Below are 25027 nucleotides of genomic sequence, written 5' to 3' on the forward strand. Positions count from 1 at the left end.
GGTTCGAATCCCGGTTCGCCCCGATTATGTTTATAGGTTTGTCAGCACCATACCCGTGCTCGCGGGTTTCAACGAAGTGGTAAACGTCTGAGACCTGCATCACTTCGGGCTTGCCTCCCACATTAAGCTGACACGCCGCAATATAACTGGAATACTGTTAAAAGCGGCGTTAAACCCAACTCACTCACTCACTCACTCACTCACTCACGTATTTCACCAAGTCTTTCACTTGAAGTCACTACCAAATGAAAATCCAGTTCAATTCTTTGTGTATACACACATAAAACAGTTAAGCACTCAGCATATAACGTAAAAAAATATGATTATTTATCTAATTGTATGCCTGTACTAAAACAACATTTTGTAGCACGCCGTCGGGGTACGATGCCACACAATTAACCAAGTCTGACCACCCGATCCACGAATAACTTCGGCTCTTACGGCCAACATAGTTTACTGAGAACCAGTATAACTCGGAATTCCGGGTGGACGGATATAAATAACAACTAACGGTACACGACCTCCGCCACTAGACAATAATCTCAGTGTGGGTGGGCTACGGGTGGCCTAGTCATCTAAAACGCCAGAATTTGTTGTGTAGAGATGCTTCTCTTATAACAGCGAGAATCCTATAATCATGGGTTCGAACCACGGTCTACCCTGCTATGTTTCTAGGTCTGTCAGAACTAAACCAAAGCTCGTGGGTTTCACCAAAGCGGTAAGTGTCGAATAGTTGCATCATTTCGGGCTTTCCTCCCACATCAAACTGACACGTCGTGATGTAACTCAATTAATATTCAAAACCACGTTAACCCGGATCAACCGTGAACTAACGGGATCGGGTGGTAATGCTCGCTGATTTGGTTGATGCATGTCATTGTATCCCAATTGAGTGGATCGATGCTCATGTTGTCAGTCATTGGATTGTCTGGTCCAGACTCGATGATTTACAGACCGCCGTCATATAGCTGTAATATTGCTGAGTGCGGCGTTAAACAACTAAAAAACAAACAAACAAATTAACCCAGCTCACTCACTCCTTACGACTTAATCACATCTGTTCCATCCATTTCAGTCCTCGTGCACGTTGTTTCGACATTGTTGACCTAGTCGCCTTTTTAATGGTGACGTGTTGAATTAGTAAGACAACCAGATTTGAACAGGTTTGGAAAAAGTAACTTTGCTCACGTGTGCCTGACCAAGGTAACTATTTCCCTATGTTCGCTTGTATATAACTGGGACACGCCAGATGAAATAATCAAAATAATTCTTACACTGACCGTAATGATGTTTGTGTGAATGGGAACTATTACTTACGCTTTAGACAGCAACATTACAGCGATATCCCGGCGACATTTGTAACCCACAGCATATCGACAGGATGCGCTCTAAAGTCGGCCTCCTGTCAAGTCGACGCAATGACCGCAACCATCATAGTAATAATTTGATATGTGGTATGTTGTAATTGACATTGTTGTTAGGCCACGGGAAAACCTTATTTTGCTCCTTGTATTCATTGTGTAAGCAAAAGCGAGATGAATTTCATTTGTTTAGTATTGTTAATCATTTAACAATTAACACATGTAAAGATATCTCAAACCGCCAACGAATCTTACCAATTATAATGTTTCCATAAATATAACGTTCATTATACACTGGTACAAGAATGTTGTTGTTGTTGTTGTTGTTGTTTAACGCCGCGATCAACAATATTCTAGCTATTTGACGGCGGTCTGTAAATAATCGAATCTGGACCAGACAATCCAGTGACTGACATCATGAGTATCGATCCACGCAATTGGGATACGATGACATGCATCAACCAAGTCAGCGAGCCTGGGTACAAGGATGAAGTATATAGGTACATGAATGAGTAGATACGCGTTTTCACCAACATTTAGTATCCACAAAATAAAAAGTAAAATTCAAATGGAGCCCAGAACAATGCTTAATTTCAGATCATAGGCAATATAAATCACTCTAGACTTGGCTGTGGTTCCTTGTTTAATATAGTCTTTAGGATCTGGAGACAGACGAATAATCTATGTGCTTCCATAGGTCCCTTAATTAGGAGTGTCAGAATCATAAGATCGTGGATAGAACACAAGATTCACCCCCGTTATGATTCTTGTTTTTGTCACCAATGAGGTCAATGTCTAAGACCTACACCAGTTGGGGCTCGGGGCTTTCTTCCAAAATAAACACGATCCGTGAAGATCCGGGATCCACGCTTGCCCTAAGAGGCGACTATGCTTCTCGTACGAGACGACTAACGGGATCGGGTGGTCATGTTCGCTGACTTGGTTGACGCATGTCATCGTATCCCAGCTGCGAAGATCGATGCTTATAATGTCAGTCACTTGGTTGTCTTGTCCAGACTCGATTATTTACAGACCGCCGTCATATAGCTGGCATAATGATGATATGGCGTTACATAACAAACAAACAAACAAACAAACAGAGACTTAACTGACACGCCCTGATATAACGTAATATTAATACTGTTCAAAGCATCGCCAACTCCAACTCAACAAGTCCAACTCCCTACCTGGTTCATGAAAACGGAAATGTAAACAAGACTGAACCTCTATGTTTTATCCGATGACTTTATTCTATCAGCAACAGCTATGAAAACATTGTTAAGCAACGTAAATACCTTTGCAGGTTTGACACCCCTTCAGCTTCAATCATTTTCTGAAATGTAGAAATCTGCGTTATAGTGAGGGAATATTGTCGAGTAACGTCTGCTGTACATCCAGGAACATTACGCAGCATGTGTATACGAGGCACGTCTCTCTCTGAAATGAGTTCATTTAATAACATCCTGCGTTATGTCGAGGGGCCTGTGTATACAGCTATGCAGACAGCGCTACGCTGAAGTTTTATGACATTGTAAGAACTGAATGAACTTCCTCTCAACTGTTAAATCAGTCTGCCTTGTACCAAGACTTGGCTATGCTGCAAGCATGCAGATACAGTCATGGATGACCCGTCTCGTGGAGTCTCACGAGATGAAATCATGGACGTGATTTGCTGCTCTATATGAGATGAGATCGAGATATTACCGGAACTCATACGACACACAACAATTATTGACTATCATTATGCAAGCAGCGATAGAGGAAAGAACATGGTTATCGATTTGGGATAAGGATTCCGATCTAATACGAAGGTAAGTCGTGGTACTATACTATTTCTGCCTTATGCATGTATGCATCGTTTACATCAGAATACTATGGAGCTAAATACTAATTTTGGAATGAAGAGTGTGTGTTTGTTTTAAAAAGATATCAATGCATGAAGTCAAAGCTTTGATATTGCAATGGGGTGATAAATTTATTAATCAATCCATCTTAATTATTTTTTAAGGAATCGGGTCATTTTCAAGAATAAAGTTGAATAGTCTTTGATTCTATTACATGGGATTCCGGGTGAGACATTATTCCCAGCATGCTATGCTTTTCGGATTTTGTATGAATTTTGTAAAGAGATTAGATCATTTTTCATCTAGGGTTGCAAAACCAGGTATATTTTTAATAACTTTGAGCCTGAATAATATCTTTAAAGAGACACCTGCTACAATGTATTTTTTGGTGGCGACAAATCTTTATTTTCAATTATGTCTGAAGCATAATTATTTTTTAAGACTTTTCTGGGGCAATTTGTTTTCTTTCGATAAAATCGGGTGGTCAGACTCGGTGACTTGGTGGATGGAGCTGCATCGTACCCCTATGAAATGGATCGTTGCTCATGGTATCAATCACTGGGTTTTTTCTGGTCAAGATGCGATAATTTACAGGCCGTCGTGCTTTATCAGTAAGTGCAAACAGTAACGAGCTTATGATAATATGGACTGAGACCCGCTGCATCTTCACTTGATTCAGAAACCGTGGCATCTGTTTCATAATGGTACAACAGAGGTTAATGGAGATACGTGTGATGAATGCTTCTTGCATTCATTTGCGGCTTAACCTCAGGCCTTGAAGTATATAATGTAAGATTCCTTGTAAATTTGCAAGATTGATTGAGAAATTAATGGGTTTTTTTGTTTGTTTTTTGTTTTACGCCGCACTCAGCAATATTCCAGCTGTATGACGGCGGTCTGTAAATAATCGAGTCTGGACCAGAAAATCCAGTGATTGACATCTTGAACATCGATCCACGCAATAAGGATCGATGACATGCATCAACCTGACCACCCGATCCCGTTAGTCGCCTTTTACGACAAGCATAGTCGCCTTTAAGGCAAGCATGGGTTGCTGAAGACCTATTCTACCCCGGATCTTCACGGGTAGAAATTAATGTAATTATGCAGACGTATTTACATTGATCATGTAAAAATGATCTCAATCTTAGATAGTACTCATTTTTATTAAAAATATATTCTCAAAATTCTCGGGTGTTTCAATGCTTAATTGTGTATGTCATTGCATATTTAGAAGCCCACGCATGTACAATAACATTGTTACGTTAATGACGGTATGTGGTGATATTTTGCTGGACTAACACTTTGTTATGAAAACATTAAAAAAAATTTTTTTTAAAAGAACCTTTCCTCTTCAGTTATTTTCTGTTGTGGAACAAAGGAAACTAGACTTGGTTCAGTTTGATCTAGACTTTTATATATTCCACAGTAGTCATGGCGCAGGATTAATATTTTGCTAGATTGGCGATTTCTTTTAAAGTCTTCACTTAACTTCAACTGTGTCCATATTGAACATGAATTATATGACCTCGTTTTATTCAACAGTTCTACCTGATATGTCATAAGGTTTATGTCACAATCACAATTATCATTATGGGCGACAACATATGTGGATATGTCTGACATTCTTCTGATTGTGTAATTGGTTGGTTCTTCAGAACTACAGCATTCTGCGTGAATACTGAGGTCCAAGAAGTTCCTACTTTCCTACACATTTCCCACTTGTATTATTGTTTATCAAAGTCATTTATGTTTTTCACATCTCTTTAATTTTTAACTACTATTTTTTATTACAGTCAATGTTTTGCCTCCTATTACGTTTGTCATATTTGTCCAAATGCAAAATGTTACATGTTGGTGTGTTTACTTAAGAAACATATTCTCCGGTTCCAGACATTTTCAAGGCATCGTCTCTGAATACCATCATGACGGCATTCAACATCAGCCAACCAAATGATTCAGTATCAAAGGAGGACCTCTTGTGGGAGGAAAACGAAAACATGGCAAAGACTCTAATCCCTGCCATGGCATTTGTAGGATTTATAATGGTGACTGGATTCTTTGGGAACATTTTAGTGTGCTACATATTCACAAAAAAGATCCCTTTGTCTGTCAATACGTTTCTTCTCGTCTTCCTCGCGGCACTGGACTTGGTGAACTGCACATTGGCCATGCCCTTCGAAATCATGGACATGCGCTATTTTTACCTTTTTGAGAGTGAAGTAACATGTAAAATATTTCGCTTTATTGTAGCATTTCCCAACATCGACTCAGCCTTTGTGTTGCTGATCATTACAATAGACAGATACAAACGGGTGTGTAAGCCCATGTCAAATCAAATGACATTTAGGGACTCCAGGAAGTATGTTACCATAGCAACTGCTGCTGCAATCTTTTTTTCTTTACCAGCTGTGTTAATATATGGAAAACGAACAGTGAAAACAAGTATAGATGGACTGTATGGACACGATTGTACAACAAGTGACAATATGAAGGGTTCAATATTCCCCTTTATTTACCAGATATTTGGAGGAAGTGTCATGTTACTTATATCTGTGGCTATATGCTATATGTATATCCACGTTTGGAGAGAAATACGGAAACATAAAAAGAACACCTGTAACAACACACAATTTGTTCTCCATGAAAATTCAAAGAGAGGAAATATTTCAAGCACCAATTCCGATTTTCAAGATGAAGAAGTACCAGATGTAGGAAACCCAAAGCACAAATCAATCCGGGGTAAACGCATAACCGTCATTGCTTTTACGGTGACCTTTGCCTTCATACTGAGTTATCTCCCCTTTGCTGTAATCATGGCGGTGCGCAGTTTTCTACCTTTGACATTTCATCCTAATGGGGTATGGTTTGTGACGTACAACATCCTAATTCGGTCGTACTTCATCAGTTCAGCGATTAACCCTTCGGTGTTCGGATTCATGAGCCTAAGGTTTCGACAAGAGTGTTTTAATGTCGGTATTTTCAAATGTTTTTGGAAAAGACGATAGTGTTACGTTTAATGCCTTACAATAAATTTCTGGAAGACCATACATGATATGTTTGTATTTCCTTATCCAATGTCGCTGGAGATAGTTTTACAGTCATAAAACCAGTAAATAAATATGAAAAATAGATATGTTGAAATACACGATATAGTTTTTCTAGGTCCTAAAGGACTGAACATATATGACATTATTTGATCATCTTCCCGAGGCAAGGAAGTTAACTGACTATTAAAGTCTAGTTGTCACCCTTGCCTAACTAGACTTGTATTCCGGAGTAACATTTTGGCTCTGCATAGTCAAACCAAAATCGCCTAAAAAAATTGAAATCCGGTTTGTAAACAAAATGGATTTCAACATGCAGGTGTCCGTCGAGTGATTCGATCAGATCGTCTTGACTGAGCGCCGCCATTTGTTGGACGCAAATGCAAGTGGTATGAGAGATGGAATCATATCATATCATATCATATCATATCATATCATATCATATCATATCATATCATATCATATCATATCATATCATATCATATCATATCATATATCATATCATAATCGTGGTTTGGGATTGGAACGTCTTTGTGACATAAATATTTCAGGTAGTATCACCATGAGTTTTGAATAAAAAAAGACCCAGAGCTTTGCATATTAAATGATAATTCTTTCGATTTTTAATATTAATACGTACATGTGCATATAAGAAATTAGACCCAAGCACCATTCACAGATGGAATAATATATCAAGGTTATCGACTAAGGCAGGAAGTAAATCGTGAAAACAGAACCAACAGCGGTCCTTGGTCGTGATACGTGAGAGTAAGGACACATGTAGAATAAAATGACCCAATTTGGAAAATAAAGCAAACAGTAATAAAATCATATGTCCATTAACGTTATTTCCGTTCCACAAATTTGCTTTTGGTTTCGTGATAAAACTGATAATGCTGTTCAAGTTGTTTGCAATTGGTATTTATTCGATGGTGATGTATTTGAAACGGGTGACAAAGCTGTGTTTCGGTTTACAGTGTTTCGACTGTTGCAACATAGTAACGTTTTGATACTGTTTGTACGTTTTGGCTAACACATAGTTTTCAAGTGTATACTTTCTTTTGCCCCGCGGTTTATATTAGGAACAATTTATGAAACGTCGACAATGTCAAGTTGCGTTAGACGCACAATGATCTAATCATAGCACCCCGCTCTATAACGAATGGCGACGATGGAGCTTCGCGTATTCTACAAGTATGCACAATATGCTCTCGACAAAGGAAAACCTTAGGGCGGATGTAAGTCCTTATAGTGTGTTGCCTTCCCAGTCGCTTGTGTATGGTTCTATTTGTTGGTGGTTGTTACAGTCCAGCTCTATGATTGTTGCCTGTATTTAGTCGTGTCTGGACCACAAAACCCAGTGATTGATATTATGAGCAATGGCCCATGCTATCGTGTCACCAAGACTCACCAATCCGTTTCAGTGAAGCTGGCTCTCACAAGCAATAGAGCGCCGAGGAAGTTATATAACCCTGGACCGAGTGGGAAAATGCGCTTTTAAACCACACTGAGTATGTATGTGAGGGGTGCTGTGTACATCTGGGTTAAGTCAGTGAGTGAAATGGGATTAACGCCGCTTAGAAAAATATGTCAGTGAGTGAGTGAGTGAGTTGGGTTTAACGTCACTTTTAACACTATAACAGTTATATCACGGCGTGGCAGCTTAATGTGGGAGGAAAGCCCCAAGTGATGCAGGTCTCAGACGTTTACCACTTCGGTGAAACCCACGAGCACGGGTATGGTGCTGACAAACCTAGAAACATAATCGGGGCGAGCCGGGATTCGAACCCAGTATCATAGGTTTCTGGTGTGTCAAAGGGACGCAACTCTGCACAGCGAATCGCGGCGCTAAGTGATACAGGTCTCAGGCCACGAGATGATGCTTACAAAACGTGAAACATAGTAAGGGGGAATCGGGATTACAACCATGAGTACCCTAAAACATACCGATGCTGATCACATGTATTGTGAACCCCGTTAATACGGGCCGTACCGTTCTCGTTGAAACTGTACGGATTTCAAATGTCCTTATTTATGAATAATGAATATGAATAATCATGTCCTTATATTCTTAGACCGACCCATCAGTGGACGGAACTTCAGTGCGATCAGGGTTTCGGTGATCTGTGTTGAGATATGTCTTGTTTACAAGACGGCATGATTTCGCCGACAGCTTCAGGGACCAACTGTGTGTTTGTTTGTCAACTCTTTCCTTATCTGGGTCGTCTATGCATATGACCTTTGAACGCGGATGTCAAACTTTGTTCTATTCATGGATAAAATATTTTCCTTGTAATTCAAACGCCAGCCTTTGTCCCTCACGTTGTTAATAGATATGAAAGATACCAACCCAATTAGAAATTTATTTTTAGCTTCGTTTCGAAGTTGTGTTGTCCTGGTAAACAGAACACACCCATACATCAAATTGTGTTATGAGGATGTAAAACGGCTTTCCCAAAAGTAAGTATGACAACAGATATATCGCCAGTACTTTATAGCCATACATCGGCATTATTTGTTTGTTAAAGTGAGTGACCAGGTTTGGTTTAACGCCCCTTTGAACAGTATTTCAGTCATATCTCGGCGTGTTAGCTTTATGTGGGGGCGGGGAACCGAAAGGGATATACGACTTTGGTGTACGACTTTGGTGACATTAACGAGCACGGGCATGGTGCTGACAAACCTAAACCCATGAATCTGGATTCGAACCAAAGATCATAGGTTTCTGGCAAGCCCACGTAAGCTTAAGAAACTATATAATATATGATTGAGGTGCTGAACAATATTTTGGGGAACCATTTCAGGACATGCATCATGCCCAGTGACAAGAGTTGTTTTTTCTTTTAAAAACCTGAGACGTAGTTATGTAGAGGGGAATGTCCGAGTAACTCTCCATTCCTTAAAAATAATGGAGCAGAGGCCCCGCAGGGGCCGAGGCCCATTATTTTTAAGGAATGGAGAGTTACGAGGATATTCCCCTACTTAAAACTCATCCCTACTTTTACACTTTGACAAAATATTCTGTAGTTGAAAATATTTGAAAAATTCAAATGCTGCTTCAAGATAATGTACAGTTGACAAGCAACTCTCCATTCCTGAAAAATAATGGAGCGTTCAAACAATAGAATGACGTCACATATGTGTTTTAACTTTCTGTAGGGTTTTCATTTGGTTGGTTGGTTTGTTGTTTTACGCTGCACTCAGCAATATTCCAGCTATATGACGGCGGTCTGTAACTAGTCGAGTTTGGACCAGACAACCCAGTGATTAATATCATGAGCATCGATCCACGCAATTGGGATCGATCACATGCATCAACCATGTCAGCGCCTTTTACGACAAGCATAGTCGTCTTTTATGGCAAGCATGGTTTGCTGAAGACCTATTCTACCCCGGATCTCCACGGGTCGTTGGGTTTTCAGGAACATATTGTTTTTTTAATATGAAGTTATGATTTCAATGACATAGGTTGGTTTATCGCATTGATAACACTATCCATTGTGTGATAAATAAGAGTCACAAAACCCTTTCATAATCATGAGAAAACCGCTAAAAGCAGAGTCCATTGTACGATTCCGACAATAGTCTGTGCATGTGTTTATGAATCCCTATCAAATGTTGATGATATACCGTGTACGCAAAAAGATATCCAGACCCACTGGTGACACCCATCAAAAACACATGCAAAGGCAAGTCAAATGTTCACCTGAAAAACACACGGGAGCATGTAGTACACGTCAAGATAGGGAATTACATCGGACAACATCTTTGTCCCTGATGCGTCTTATTTGGAAATGTCCTCCACCTGTCCACCATCAAATCTTTTTAAAGCTTTACTAAGGCCTTGAATTGTGTAACCTTGATCAGACAAGAGAGGTATGATCATGACGCTCTTTGGAATCTTCCTAAAAAATATTGCTCGATTGTACCTTTAACTTTGAAATGTAGACACCAAAGGTTGGAGCTTCTATGACCTACATACGCTGTTCGGATGCAAAAAGACTCAAAGTTTATAAATATCCCTTCCGGACATAGAAGCTGACAGTAATCACAACTGACTCAAGGTTTATATCCGAGATAACAGTATCCTTGTGCCTCGTGTATTAGGAACCTTGCTTTGCTGGACCGAATGCGTCTGGCAACAGCATAACTGCCTGTCATAATTCAGGTGATAGGAGTGTTTTAAGGACATCAACTAGGATCGGATTGAATGCGAAAGGTAGCTATACATAAATATAAATATAAAAAATATGTATTTAACTAAATGTCATTTTCTTCACTTTGACAGTGCAACTGACCTTCAGACCTTCCTGTTAAGACGGACATGGTATTAATGTTGCAAGAATCAAAGCAGTGTAACATGCACTCACGGGGATATTTGTAGCACATTTTGATAAAACAAAGTTACCGGTTAGCATAAGTTAGTCGAATCTCTGTAATCAAAAGGATTCGCAAACTGATATGTATTATGAATTAGCATTTACTCGCCAAATTGAATAATTATGCAAAAGATATTTAAAAAACAGTTTTGTTTATTGCATATATAGTACACTACGGTTATAACGAACTCAAAGGGACCACTAGTTTTAGTTCGTTATAACCGTAGTTCGTTATAAGCATATATACAGCATACATGTATATACAACAAATGGCCGGGACTAAGAAATATGTTCGTTATATCGGTCAGTTCGTTATAAGCGTGTTCGTTATAACCGTTGTTTACTGTATTTGAAAAGTAGTCATCTCGAGTATGAAGACAGAAATACATTATCGCGGATGTATTTTCCTATTTTGCCCATCAGAAACACATGCTGACGATATACTTTAGTCGGGATCGTGCACTCGACTTTTAGGAGAAATGACGATAGATCTAGACCTTCAACTGATATGGTGGCCCAGAGGGGTCATTGCTTCATGGCCTTCAATTACGGCCGTATGGCAAGCCGTTTTCACATTTATTACGGAATTACAGATATCTTCAAATGATTTAAAGATATCTTGAAATGAATTGAAGATATCTTGAATGGAATTGAAGATATCTTGAATGGAATTGAAGATATCTTAAATGCAGATAATTGTAGATATCTGCAATAAAATTTAAGATATCTTCAATTGTTTTAAAGATATCTTGAAATGAATTGAAGATATCTTGAATGGAATTGAAGATATCTTGAAAAGAAATGCTGATATCTTAAATTCGATTTATGATATCAAAATATGATTTAAAGATATCAAAATGTCATGTTTTGTTATGATGTCATTAATTCAATTCCTGATATCTTGAAACTAAATACAGATATCAGTAATTAATTATTGATATCTTCAATTGTTGCCATTATTAAAGATGTTACATTAATAATGTTACTTAAATTAGATAACCGATACCAATAATTGATATAAAGATATCATCAAAAGTATTAATGGTATCTTTAATTGGATGTTTGATATCAGTAACGGTCAGAATTAATGATATCTTGAATTGAATTAAAGATATCTCTAATTGAATTAAAGATATCTGTAATGCATTTGTGGATATGTATAACTTATTTCAAGATATCTTGAATTGAATTTAAGATATCTTGAATTTATTTCTAATATGTTTATGTACAGTAGGATGGTAATTGTTTAATGATATTTTAAATACATTTAGAGATATCACAAACTAATTTGTTGATATCACCATAACATTTTAAGATATCAGTAATTGTATTATGGATATCAGAAATGAATTTAAGATATCTTTAATTATTTTTTTATATCTTAAAAACATGATTGATATCTTTAAATAAAATACCGATATCTGCCGCGTGAAAGCGGTAAGACGAGACGAGACGAGACTCTCGTCGTGGACCTGAGACGCCCTGAACAGGGTCAATCGTCAACATTTTGGGTTTTTGGTACCTGTTCAATAGTCTGCTAATCACAGACAGTGAAACATTGAACGTATTGGTCACTGCACGCTAACTGCCAGGTTCCAGCTTGTCAATAGTTCATACTCAAACAATGAATGGACTCAAGTAGCTCACAACTGTATGATAACCAGATTCAAAACGATTGACAGAAATAAGGTCCATTAATTATATAATTAATGATATTAAACGACCTTTTTTGAAAGTGTCAAAATCAGGAATGACACCCTACGCACGTGCAAACGAAAGGGTGTGTTTTTGTATATAATTACGTTTTACAGACGTGAACATTCTTGCATAGGATGGTTGTCAACACTTATCTTTGGTCTATTACTGGGTATTAACGTATATATTTTATGATACCCTACTTTTTTAACGGAATATAGGCAGGTGTATGCATTCCTCCCTGTCATATTATTAGCAGGATATATTATTTTGACAGGATTTGGGGGAAACAACTATATGATACGGACATATTATTTAGCAAGGACACTATTTTACTTGTCAATGACTGAATGTTGATGAGGTGAAACAATAATACGAATTCCTTAACATTTCACATATCGAGATATACTACTGTATATAAGAGCCTTTTTTCTAATTTTCACATCTGGCCACTATAATTTACTTCCATAGAAACTCCACTGTACAACCACTGAATGCAAAAAAAATGGTTTGCCCCCTATAACTTACATTTATTTTTCATGATGTAAATGTGACATGAATTCACAATGGCAATTAGAAAGTGGTCAAATGTAATGTGTGGTCTAGACTGCCAGTTGTCGGACTTTCATTTTTGTGGAAGCCTCGGTGGCTGAGTGGGTCAGATCGCTGACTTTGTGTGCTGGAAATTACGTTTCACACCCTAAGAGTGTGGGTTCGAATCCCGGATGGAACACCGCCTCCGTGGTCTAGTGGTAGAGCGTCCGCCCGGAGAGCGGAAGGTCCAGGGTTCGATCCCGGGCCGCGTCATACAAAAAGACGTTAAAAGATTGTACTTGTTGTTACCCTGTCTGGCGCTCGGCATTGAGGGGCTAAAACAAGGACTGGTCGACTCGGAGTCAGTATACTGTGTCTGAGTGGGGTATTCATGTTAAACTGCGGCATGATATCTCAGTGAGCTAGCACTATAAATCGGCATCAGTCCGGACTAGTACAAGCAGCCACACACACACATACACGTGCATGCACGTCGCTATATAAGTGCAATAATCTTGGACGCGACGTTAAAACCCAATTTCACCTCACCTCACCCGGATGGAACCCCAAAATGTACTAGAATACGTACTGTAATGAGAATGTGTTATCCTGAATATAATATTTGTTATATAAATGTTACATGTTGGTGTGTTTACTTAAGAAACATATTCTCCGGTTCCAGACATTTTCAAGGCATCATCTCTGAAAACCATCATGACGGCATTCAACATCAGCCAACCAAATGATTCAGTATCACTGGAGGACCTCTTGTGGGAGGAAAACGAAAACATGGCAAAGACTCTAATCCCTGTCATGGCGTTTGTAGGATTTATAATGGTGACTGGATTCTTTGGGAACATTTTAGTGTGCTACATATTCACAAGAAAGATCCCTTTGTCTGTCAATACGTTTCTTCTCGTCTTCCTCGCGGCACTGGACTTGGTGAACTGCACATTGGCCATGCCCTTCGAAATCATGGACATGCGCTATTTTTACCTTTTTGAGAGTGAAGTAACATGTAAAATATTTCGCTTTATTGTAGCATTTCCCAACATCGACTCAGCCTTTGTGTTGCTGATCATTACAATAGACAGATACAAACGGGTGTGTAAGCCCATGTCAATTCAAATGACATTTAGGGACTCCAGGAAGTATGTTACCATAGCAACTGCTGCTGCTATACTTCTGTCTTTGCCAGCTCTGCTGATATACGGATCTGAAACAGTGGAAACAAGCACAGATGGACTGTATGGACAGGATTGTAAATCTAGTGACACAATTACGGGTTCAGTATTCCGTTTTATTTTCCAGTTACTTTTGGGGGTAGGTATAATTATGACCTGTGGAATTTTATGTTATATTTATATCCACGTTTGGAGAGAAATACGGAAACATGAAATGAACATTCGGAAGAAAACGCAGTTCGTCCTCCTTGATAATTCAAGGAAACTTAACATTACAAGTACAAGTCCAAACCATCAAAGTGAAGATACACAAGACGAACCAAATGGAACACCAAAACGTGAGATGACCAGCGGTAAACGAATCACCTTCATTGCTTTTACCGTGACAGTCGTCTTCTTGTTGAGTTATCTGCCCCCTGGAATCATCATGGCGGTCCGTAGTGTTCCCGATCAGAAATGGCCTCTTAGTGGAGTTTTGAGTAGAATCTTTATTCGGTTCTACTTCCTCAGTTCTATGACAAACCCCCTTGTTTACGGGTTCATGAGCAAAAGGTTCCGACAAGAGTGTTTTAATGTATTTGTTCCAAAACGTCTTGTAAAATGGCGAGGTCGCCGAAGTCCGAGGTTTCAGTCAACCATAAACTATGAATAAAACTGCCGATTTGACGGGTGCACTTTTGTGGGTACAAAGTTCAATCGGCACATATTTTGTCCCTCAAATCGCTCATGCGTTGGCTTAGGCATGAACGTGTCAAAGCTACAGCAATCTTTGAGAAACAATATTTGATAATCATGATTATACGTTATATGACAGGATATTGTTGTGGCTACTGGTAGACTGATAGCTATTATATACACTTATACATTGTAGTCTTCATCCTGCTCCAACACATTGTATTCATGACAGGAGCAGATTCTCAGTCGCTTTTCAAAGAACCTACATCCACTTAAAAATGTCAAATTTATCCCTAGCTATAAAATTTTCTTGTGCCTTATAAAACAGCCTGGGTTCCCTTGAATGCTACTACCATATCTTTATATTCGAATGGCTCTTCATGTATTTCGCCACATTTCGCTGTGCACAGATGCGTCCAGAAACCTATCCCTGTGGGTTGGAATCCCGGTTCGCCATGATTATGTTTCTAGGTTTGTCAGCATCATACCCGTGCTCGCTGGTTTCACAAACGTGGTAAACGTCTGAGACCTGCATCACTTCGGCCTTTCCTCTCACATTGAGCTGACATGCCGTGATATAACTATAATATACTTTTCAAAGTGGCGTTAAACCCAACTCACGCACTCACTGTTATTCATATTCTTATCACCCTTGTCTGTGAACTGTGTCTTGTGTAAAACAGCGACAGGTATTTGGATGATTTTTAAATTACTGAACTTGTTTTACAAATTGATATGGATCTATTCTTTGCATTGAAACGTCGTGACTATAAGAAGTGTAGTAATTCTGGGATAAGTGGTAAACTGGATAATTAGATATCTTTGGTTCAGGTTGTAACCACTGAAACAGATTCGACTGTTTGTTTTGTTTGTTTATTTGCAATATTCCAGCTATATGACGGCGGTCTCTAAATAATCGAGTCTGGGCCAGACAATCCAGTGATTGGCATCATGAGCATCGATCCACGCAATTTGGATACGCTTACATGCACCAACCAAGTCAGCGAGCCTGACCACCCAATCCCGTTAGTCGCCTATTATGACAACATAGGCGCCTTTTTACAGCAAGCATGCGTTGCTGAAGAACTATTCTAACCCGGATCTTCACCGGGTCGGTTCGACTGAAGGAAATCACAGCTTTTACCACCTAAAGATTACAATGGTGTTCTTTTGAATTTGTATCGATTTGCATTATTTCGAGGAATAGATTACATAGATGTAATGTTACTTATATGCATGTGGTCATATAATATACTCCACAAAAGAAACGCATGTTGTACATCAAATGTGGATAACATTAAGACCATAAACTATATGTAGATAATGTCAAAAAATGATAATAAAGAAAACAAATGTTTGGTGACCACCATTTGTGTTTATTGAAAAATCCCCCGGAAAAAAGGGTACCCCCAAACAGTGACAAGTGTCATTGTATACGCATATTGGTGTTATTTGGCGTGATGTACCACCAGCAGCATTGTCACTTTAAAAACTAAATTTCCACTCCAAAGTAAGGATACTGTTCACCCGCTAGCTATAGGAATGGATATGTAGCATCCTTTTTAGAGTCTTCGACACATCTTTGTCTGTAACGCTTGTGATATTGAATTTTTTGTGAAGAAATTATTAATTACAAGTGACTTTCTTTACAAATAATTTTGCATTCTAACAGAAATGTCATGATGGGCGATATTTGGCCATATGTCTGCGGGGTTTTGTTTACAGACATCAATTTCTATGGACATCAGAGAACATATCATTCGAAATATTTTATTCACCTGTCTAAATAGGTACATGGATTTAGGAATTACCGGATAAAGAATTATGTCTCAGAGTACGGATCATACCAATAAGAGAACCCGCAATGCAATACGTGTTCTCGCCTTGCACAAGGCCAAGCGGAGATTGAATATGTTTCATTACAACCTCATACATTTTTAATATCCACACATTAAGAAAGTCATGTATTTAGCATACACCCTTTGTTTTGTTTACCGCCGCTGTCTGTAATTATAGCCCTGCTGTATAACGGTGTTCATATTGAACAAATCCAATAGTTGATAGAAATATCAATATCCCACATCGTCTTGGTACGATGACACACAATATGCAATAAGTCTAAATACCCAGGCCAATCACCTCTTTAGGGGGATCTTACGCCACACGTGAGGTGTCGGTTATCCAGAACTCCTACAGGGTCTTTTACAAGGAGAGTGGGTTCGATTAACATCCTTAAGACGTATAATAAATAGATGATTGTATGTCCTCCTTTAAATGAAATTCCATATAGGGTCTTTTGTCATGAGAGTGAGATCGATCAACAACCTCAAGACGTATTATAAATAGATGATTGTTTGTCATCCTTTAAAGGAAATTCTATTTTGGGTCTTTTTCAAGGAGAGTGAGATCGATCAACAACTTTAAGACGTATTATAAATAGATGATTGTATGTCCTCCTTTAAAGGAAATTCTATATAGGATCTTTTGCAAGGAGAGTGAGATCGATCAACAACTTTAAGACGTATTATAAATAGATGATTGTTTGTCCTCCTTTAAAGGAAATTCTATTTTGGGTCTTTTGCAAGGAGAGTGAGATCGATCAACAACCTTAAGACGTATTATAAATAGATGATTGTTTGTCCTCCTTTAAATGAAATACTATTTGGGCCTTTTGCAAGGAGAGTGAGATCGATCAACAACTTTAAGACGTATTATAAATAGATGATTGTATGTCCTCCTTTAAATGAAATTCTATATAGGATCTTTTGCAAGGAGAGTGAGATCGATCAACAACTTTAAGACGTATTATAGATAGATGATTGTTTGTCCTCCTTTAAATGAAATTCTATATAGGATCTTTTGCAAGGAGAGTGAGATCGATCAGCAACTTTAAGACGTATTATAAATAGATGATTGTTTGTCCTCCTTTAAAGGAAATTCTATATAGGATCTTTTGCAAGGAGAGTGAGATCGATCAACAACTGTAAGACGTATTATAGATAGACGATTGTATGTCCTCCTTTTAAGGAAATTCTATTTTGGGTCTTTTGCAAGGAGAGTGAGATCGATCAACAACTTTAAGACGTATTATAAATAGATGATTGTATGTCCTCCTTTTAAGGAAATTCTATATAGGATCTTTTGCAAGGAGAGTGAGATCGATCAACAACTTTAAGACGTATTATAAATAGATGATTGTTTGTCCTCCTTTAAAGGAAATTCTATATAGGATCTTTTGCAAGGAGAGTGAGATCGATCAGCAACTTTAAGATGTATTATAAATAGATGATTGTTTGTCCTCCTTTAACGGAAATTCTATATAGGATCTTTTGCAAGGAGAGTGAGATCGATCAACAACTTTAAGACGTATTATAAATAGATGATTGTTTGTCCTCCTTTAAAGGAAATTCTATTTTGGGTCTTTTGCAAGGAGAGTGAGATCGATCAACAACTGTAAGACGTATTATAAACAGATGATTGTTTGTCCTCCTTAAAATGAAATTCTATTTTGGGTCTTTTGCAAGGAGAGTGAGATCGATCAACAACTTTAAGACGTATTATAGATAGACGATTGTTTGTCATCCTTTAAAGGAAATTCTATATAAGGTATTTTGTCATGAGAGTGAGTTCGATCAACAACTTTAAGATGTATTATAAATAGATGATTGTATGTCCTCCTTTAAAGGAAATTCCATATAGGGTCTTTTGCAAGGAGAGTGAGATCGATCAACAACTTTTAGACGAAATATAAATATATGATTGTCCTCTTAAGGTAATTTCATTTTCAGATTCGTTTCCAATGGAAATTTTGGAGTTTCAGGTGCGTTAGTTTGTTTTGTTTTGTTTGTTGTTTAACGCCGCACTCAGAAATATTCCAGCTATATGACGGCGGTCTGTAAATAATCGAGTCTGGACCAGACAATTCGGTGATTGACAACATGAGCATCGATCTACCCAATTGGGATGCCATGACATGCATCAACCAAGTCAGCGAGCCTGACCACCCAATCCCGTTAGTCGCTCCTTACGACAAGCTTAGTCGCCTTTTACGACAAGCATGGGTTGCTGAAGACCTTTTCTAGCCCGGATCTTCATGGTTTTTTTATAGCAATATCACGGCGAGCAACACATGCCATGACATGACAACTTTCCAATGGTCAACTTTCCTTTTGTGTGAAGCAATATTCCTGCAGATCAAGCTTTTGCGATGCAATCGAGCATGATTTCAAAGAATGTCATACGAGTCTTCCTCAGAAGCAGTTTGATCAAGATTACAACATTCAAGGCCTCAGTTAAGCTTTTTAAGAGTTCTATGGTAGACATTTCCAAATTTGATGCTTCAGTGACAAAAATGATACCATATGTTCCCGTGTATGTTTTACGTTGATAATTGACTTGCCTTTGCATGTGTTTGTGGCGGATGCCTCCGGTCGGGCAGGATACGCTCCCCTTTTCGCAACACCTGGTATTATCACTATTTGATAGTGATTCATAAACATTTGCTCATGATATAGTCGTAATCGTACAATCGATTCTCAGTTTGGCAGGTTTTTTTATTCCCGTGTTTTTAAGATGAACGATTGGCTTGCCTTTGTGTGTGTTTGTGATGGATGCAGGCTACGTCGTTTAAACAGTGGAGGCCAGTGAGATAAATTAAGAATACATCAAACTTGTTGGTTCCGTTTAATGAGACGTAAATCTTCCATCACTGTTTCGCCAATCAAATGTTGACATGACGTGTGCTTAACGTAAAAAATTAACGTATCAATAAAGAAATTGGTTAATGAAATGATATTTGATATAACTAGCGTGGTATATGAGACTAAGGAGATCGACTAGAACTACCAGCAAGTATTTTCATTAAAAGCTGTAAATTGTGAAAAAAGCAATCATTCATGATAAAATTGTTTAGCCTACTCAAGAGGAGTCTCTAAATTCAAATAAAGGATTCTCTCAAAACAAATGGCCAAGTCGTCTAAGACGCCGCGATTCGCTGTGCAGAGTTGCGTCCCTTGGCATGTCAGAAACTTATAATTGTGGGTTCGAATCCAGGTTCGCCCTGATTATGTTTCCAGGTTTGTCAGCACCATGCCCATGCTCGTGGGTTTCACCGAAGTGCTTAACGTCTGAGACCAGCATCACTTCGGGCTTTCCTTGTAGGATGTTGCGAATATATGTTCGTCATATATATTGTCATAAGCTGAGGGGCAAAAGAAAGTATACCGAATTTTTATATAATTGAAAAATTGAAAGAACTTTTGTAGAATTTATTTATGTCTGTTTAACCAAGACTCATTCCTGCAACAATTTGTAAAAGGTAATTTATTTTTTATTTTGTTAAAATATATATATTGGTACAATGGATACTGTCGTAAGAAATGAATGTACAACCACAGGTTTGAATTGTTGTCAATCTGTGCTAAAAAAGCACAAACTGACAACTGCTTTATTGCTTTTCAAAGATAAGATGTTTAAGATACTCATCAGTAAATGCGAATTAGGTGATTTTTTTAATATGTTAAACTTTTTAAATTAATTATATTTTTATAAGTATTTCCATGTATAAATATTCTTTGAGCGCTGACTTTGCCTAAGTATAGTTCGTTTTTGGATACGATACAGCTAACTTTAGTTATTTTCCATTTACAATCAAACATAAGATAGAATCAACTGATTGGTATGGTTTCTTTTGCTCCTCAGTTTATCTACTTAAGTTCGTCGTTCTTTTTTATCTTGTTGACCTGCTTGATGCATTTAACAGTATTGTTGGAAACGGACCCCGATAGGTCGTCATTAACCTACAGCCTAAACATTTAAGGTCGAAGCGGTGTCGATTCAAGAAGCACTATTAGTCGAAAGTGGATATGTGCTATTAATGGTTTCTAATGGGACGCAAATGATATGGTAAAGAATAAAAGGCTTCATAAAGAAATATATCATTGGCGAATCTCATTGGAACATTAACATATATACACACACCAAGCAAGAGACTGCTTACTTCGTCATAAAACATATTCCTGTCCAATCCTAAAAACTACTGTTGATGGCAAATCTGTACACTTGACTTAGGAGCCTTTTTTGCAATGAGCATTTTGGTTTTTGTTGTTTCAAGGATGCTTGCCGTGGTGTTGTTGCTTCCGAGACTTGCAGACGCGTTGATTATACCTTCTGAATGGACAAGAACTTCGCCGGCGTTTCCAGCTCACCATATGATAGAACAGCACACATTCCCATCTACCTTAAGTCTGGGATCTCACGCCTGTTTATACCGCTGTGCGGCGATGGAGAAATGCCTCCATGCCTGTGTTCAGATAGAAACAGAATCATCACATGTCTGCTTCTTGTATGGTCATGATGGTTGGACGTCAGCAAACAACCCAGTCAACAACAGTGGCATGAGGAGCTATCGATGTGTAAAACGCAGGACTGTCAAATCAGTTGATCAGATAGGACGTTTTGGTAGTGATTCCACTCAAAACACGATCACCTCTAGGCATCCTGTCAAATCAACTGATCAGTTAGGACATGTTGGTAGTGATTCCACTCAAAACACGATCACCTCTGGGCATCCTGTCAAATCAACTGATCAGTTAGGACATGTTGGTAGCGATTCCACTCAAAACACGATCACCTCTGGGCATCCTGTCAAATCAACTGATCAGTTAGGACATGTTGGTAGTGATTCCCCTCAAAACACGATCACCTCTGAGCATCCTGTCAAATCAACTGATCAGTTAGGACATGTTGGTAGTGATTCTACTCAAAACACGATCACCTCTGAGCATCCTGTCAAATCAACTGATCAGTTAGGACATGTTGGTAGTGATTCCACTCAAAACACGATCACCTCTGAGCATCCTGTCAAATCAACTGATCAGTTAGGACATGTTGGTAGTGATTCCACTCAAAACACGATCACCTCTGAGCATCCTGTCAAATCAACTGATCAGTTAGGACAAATTGGTAGTGATTCTACTCAAAACACGATCACCTCTGGGCATCCTGTCAAATCAACTGATCAGTTAGGACATGTTGGTAGTGATTCTACTCAAAACACGATCACCTCTGGGCATCCTGTCAAATCAACTGATCAGTTAGGACATGTTGGTAGTGATTCCACTCAAAACACGATCACCTTTGGGCATTCTGTCAAATCAACTGATCAGTTAGGACATGTTGGTAGTGATTCCACTCAAAACACGATCACCTCTGGGCATCCTGTCAAATCAACTGATCAGTTAGGACATGTTGGTAGTGATTCCACTCAAAACACGATCACCTCTGAGCATCCTGTCAAATCAACTGATCAGTTAGGACATGTTGGTAGTGATTCCACTCAAAACACGATCACCTCTGAGCATCCTGTCAAATCAACTGATCAGTTAGGACATGTTGGTAGTGATTCCACTCAAAACACGATCACCTTTGGGCATTCTGTCAAATCAACTGATCAGTTAGGACATGTTGGTAGTGATTCCACTCAAAACACGATCACCTCTGAGCATCCTGTCAAATCAACTGATCAGTTAGGACATGTTGGTAGTGATTCCACTCAAAACACGATCACCTCTGAGCATCCTGTCAAATCAACTGATCAGTTAGGACATGTTGGTAGTGATTCCACTCAAAACACGATCACCTCTGAGCATCCTGTCAAATCATCTGATCAGTTAGGACATATTGGTAGTGATTCCACTCAAAACACGATCCGCTCTGAACTGGCACACACAACAACGACACGTGATGGTGGACGAATCAAACAGTCCCCATCAAAGACAATTTCAAACTGGTTTTCAGATGCAAGTAATCAGCAAAACGTGACGAAGAGGGCAGATGGAAATGAATCAACGTCAAGTGATCAAACTAAAAACTTAACACATTCAAACCACAGCTTTAATGATGCCAGACAAAGAAATAGGTTAACAAATACAGATTTGAACCTTCGTCAACCAAACAAGAAACGTGTTCATGCTCCAGGGTCACAGAACGTTACCGAACCCTATTGATCTCGAATCCACTGATGGCAGTCATTGAAGTGAGGCGATCAAACGGTATTCAGAGTAAACTGATTATGTTTAAAAACTCAACCAGAAAATTTGTAAATCTGCCCATACAGGTAGAAGGACACGCCAGCATCCTACAGCTTGACATGCGCACGTGCAGGGTCTATGCCATCACAGAAGACAGGGTTTTTTCGCAATCTCAAGCTGGGAAAAAACGCCACAACACAGAAGGACACATTAAGGGCCGCGTTGAAGACCAATTCTTGGATGTGTTCCGGAGAATTCATATATATAGTTATCAAAAACAATCCAAACGTTGTATAAATGTGACGGATATGTCAGGAGAACGCCCCGCTAATACCATTATGTGTGTAAAAGCTAATTTCCGAGTGGTTGTGATTGACCGCCCCACTTCACAAATTTTGCTGATGCCTTTTAAAGGACGTTGGATTTACCTTGTCAACTATACAAGTCCAACCCTCAAACCTCAGAGATGGATTCTGTTGGATAAAACAGCTTTGAGTTTAGCAGTATCTTTCACTGACCAAGTACTGACTTGTGCAAAAACCAATTGTTTCATATATACTCGATAGATAGCGGGATACAACGAACATTTAAAGTGCATCAGAAAAGAAAATGTTTTGATATTTACCTATGCGAGCAAGAAATCTTCATAATCACTGGAAATCGACGGTTTCAAGTTTACAGTATTACGGGGTTGTTTTCGTACAACTTCAAAGTACGGGGACACAATGCAGTACATTTTGAACTTTGCTGAAGTAGAACGCCCTAAAAATCACCCATTGATATAAGTATATAAGTATCAGTTCCGATTCTCGTCTGTGCAAGCTGATTCATCAATTCAACGTTTTTTTAAATTTTAATAAATTCCGAAAACCTACTGTTGTTGCTTCCTGTGTATAGGAAACTTTCAGTTTGTTTGTCCTCTTGGGGCAGAATTTAGTCATTTTTAAATCTCAAAGGCATTGAAGTCTTTTCATGATACTGGTATATGTCCCTCACAAATATAGAGTGTAAATTTGACACCCGTAAAGATCCGGGTTGGAATTACTGTGTGCAGCAACCCATGCTTGTCGTAAGAGGCGACTATGTTGTCGTAAGAGGCGACTAACGGAATCGGGTGGTCAGACTCGCTGACTTGGTTGATGCTTGTCATCGTATCCTAATTGCGTAGATCGATGCTCGTGATATATATCACGGGATTGTCTGGTCGAGACTCGATTATTTGTAGACCGCCGTCATAACCAACGTTAAACAACAAACAAACACACAGAATGTAAGCTTGAGTTACTGTGCATACGTATTCGAAACAATGCAAGTAAGTAACCAGAAACCTCCACAACAAATATGACAATGGTTTTTTTAAGGCTCCTAAGATATATGCGATCCCTTTCTTCCGACTATTTTCAAATATCACGTCTATGCCCATTGCTCTTGCTATTTTGATGTAGTTCTAATATTTTATCAACAGGCTTGCATCGCTTTCGTGTCATCATAAAACCGTTAACCACTACTTCTGATAAGTTGATAATAAAATTGTTACATTGTTAATGTACAATGAATCGAAACAGTACTGTGTTGTTAATTTCACTTCCTTTAACACATTCAAAATTGTATAACTAAAACCATGCGTAAGAGGTACTCTACGTTTATCTTTATTTCGCCTAGCGACCGTAAACCCTATGACAAATCTGTAATCAAAATGGGAGAGGCCTAAGCACAAGTCATACTTGTGGTATATACTCAACTCTGAAAGAAACGGGGAGTAGTAAAACTAACATGCAAAAGAAATTAAAAAGTGTTTTATAGAAACAGTTCACATGTGGCTGGGTTATGGCAAAATATTTACTTTCACATCGGCAGCATTTCATGAACATCATGTAGAATTCAAGGTCAGATTTACGTTTTAACAGAATATTTGTTTTCTTTATGAGTGAGTGAGTGAGTGAGTTGGGTTTAACGCCGCTTTTAACAGTATTCCAGTCATATCGCGGCGTGTCAGCTTAATGTGGGAGGAAAGCCCGAAGAGATGCAGGTCTTAGACGTTTATCAGCTCGGTGAAACCCACGAGCACGGGTATGGCGCTGACAAACCTAGAAACATAATCGGGGCGAACCGGGATTCAAACCCACAAGTGTTCGCAACTCTGCACAGCGAATCGCGGCGCTTTAGACGACTGGGCCACCCGTGCCCCCGTTTTCTTTATGAATGACAATCAGTTACGGGTATGACCTCCGTTGTTTTGTAGTACGGCTGCACACAGTCTCGCATTGGGTCAAAAAGG

The 25027-nt window shown here is 38.7% G+C and overlaps 2 protein-coding genes across 4 annotated transcripts; both read left to right on the forward strand.

The window, feature by feature from the left end:
* Nucleotides 1-2768: 2768 nt before the first annotated feature.
* LOC124150070 (nematocin receptor 2-like) lies at nt 2769-6255 on the forward strand. Of its 2 annotated transcripts, none has more exons than XM_046521985.2 (2): nt 2769-3172; nt 5099-6255. In XM_046521985.2, the coding sequence occupies exon 2, from the start codon at nt 5131-5133 to the stop codon at nt 6211-6213; it is 1083 nt and encodes a 360-aa protein (XP_046377941.2). In that variant the 5' UTR covers nt 2769-3172; nt 5099-5130; the 3' UTR covers nt 6214-6255. The 2 variants fall into 2 exon arrangements, with proteins under 2 accessions (XP_046377941.2, XP_046377932.2); XM_046521976.2 differs by lacking the exon at nt 2769-3172 and adding an exon at nt 3228-3816.
* A 2381-nt stretch (nt 6256-8636) lies between these two features.
* On the forward strand, nt 8637-15699 carry LOC124150086 (neuromedin-U receptor 2-like). Of its 2 annotated transcripts, none has more exons than XM_046522005.2 (2): nt 8637-8712; nt 13554-15699. In XM_046522005.2, the coding sequence occupies exon 2, from the start codon at nt 13575-13577 to the stop codon at nt 14694-14696; it is 1122 nt and encodes a 373-aa protein (XP_046377961.2). In that variant the 5' UTR covers nt 8637-8712; nt 13554-13574; the 3' UTR covers nt 14697-15699. The 2 variants fall into 2 exon arrangements, with proteins under 2 accessions (XP_046377961.2, XP_046377954.2); XM_046521998.2 differs by having other exon boundaries at nt 8651-8712; nt 13543-15699.
* Nucleotides 15700-25027: the final 9328 nt, after the last annotated feature.

The sequence above is a fragment of the Haliotis rufescens genome, unplaced genomic scaffold, assembly GCF_023055435.1.
Source record: "Haliotis rufescens isolate VD_foot unplaced genomic scaffold, xgHalRufe1.0.p SCAF_1, whole genome shotgun sequence".
NCBI lineage: Eukaryota > Metazoa > Mollusca > Gastropoda > Lepetellida > Haliotidae > Haliotis > Haliotis rufescens.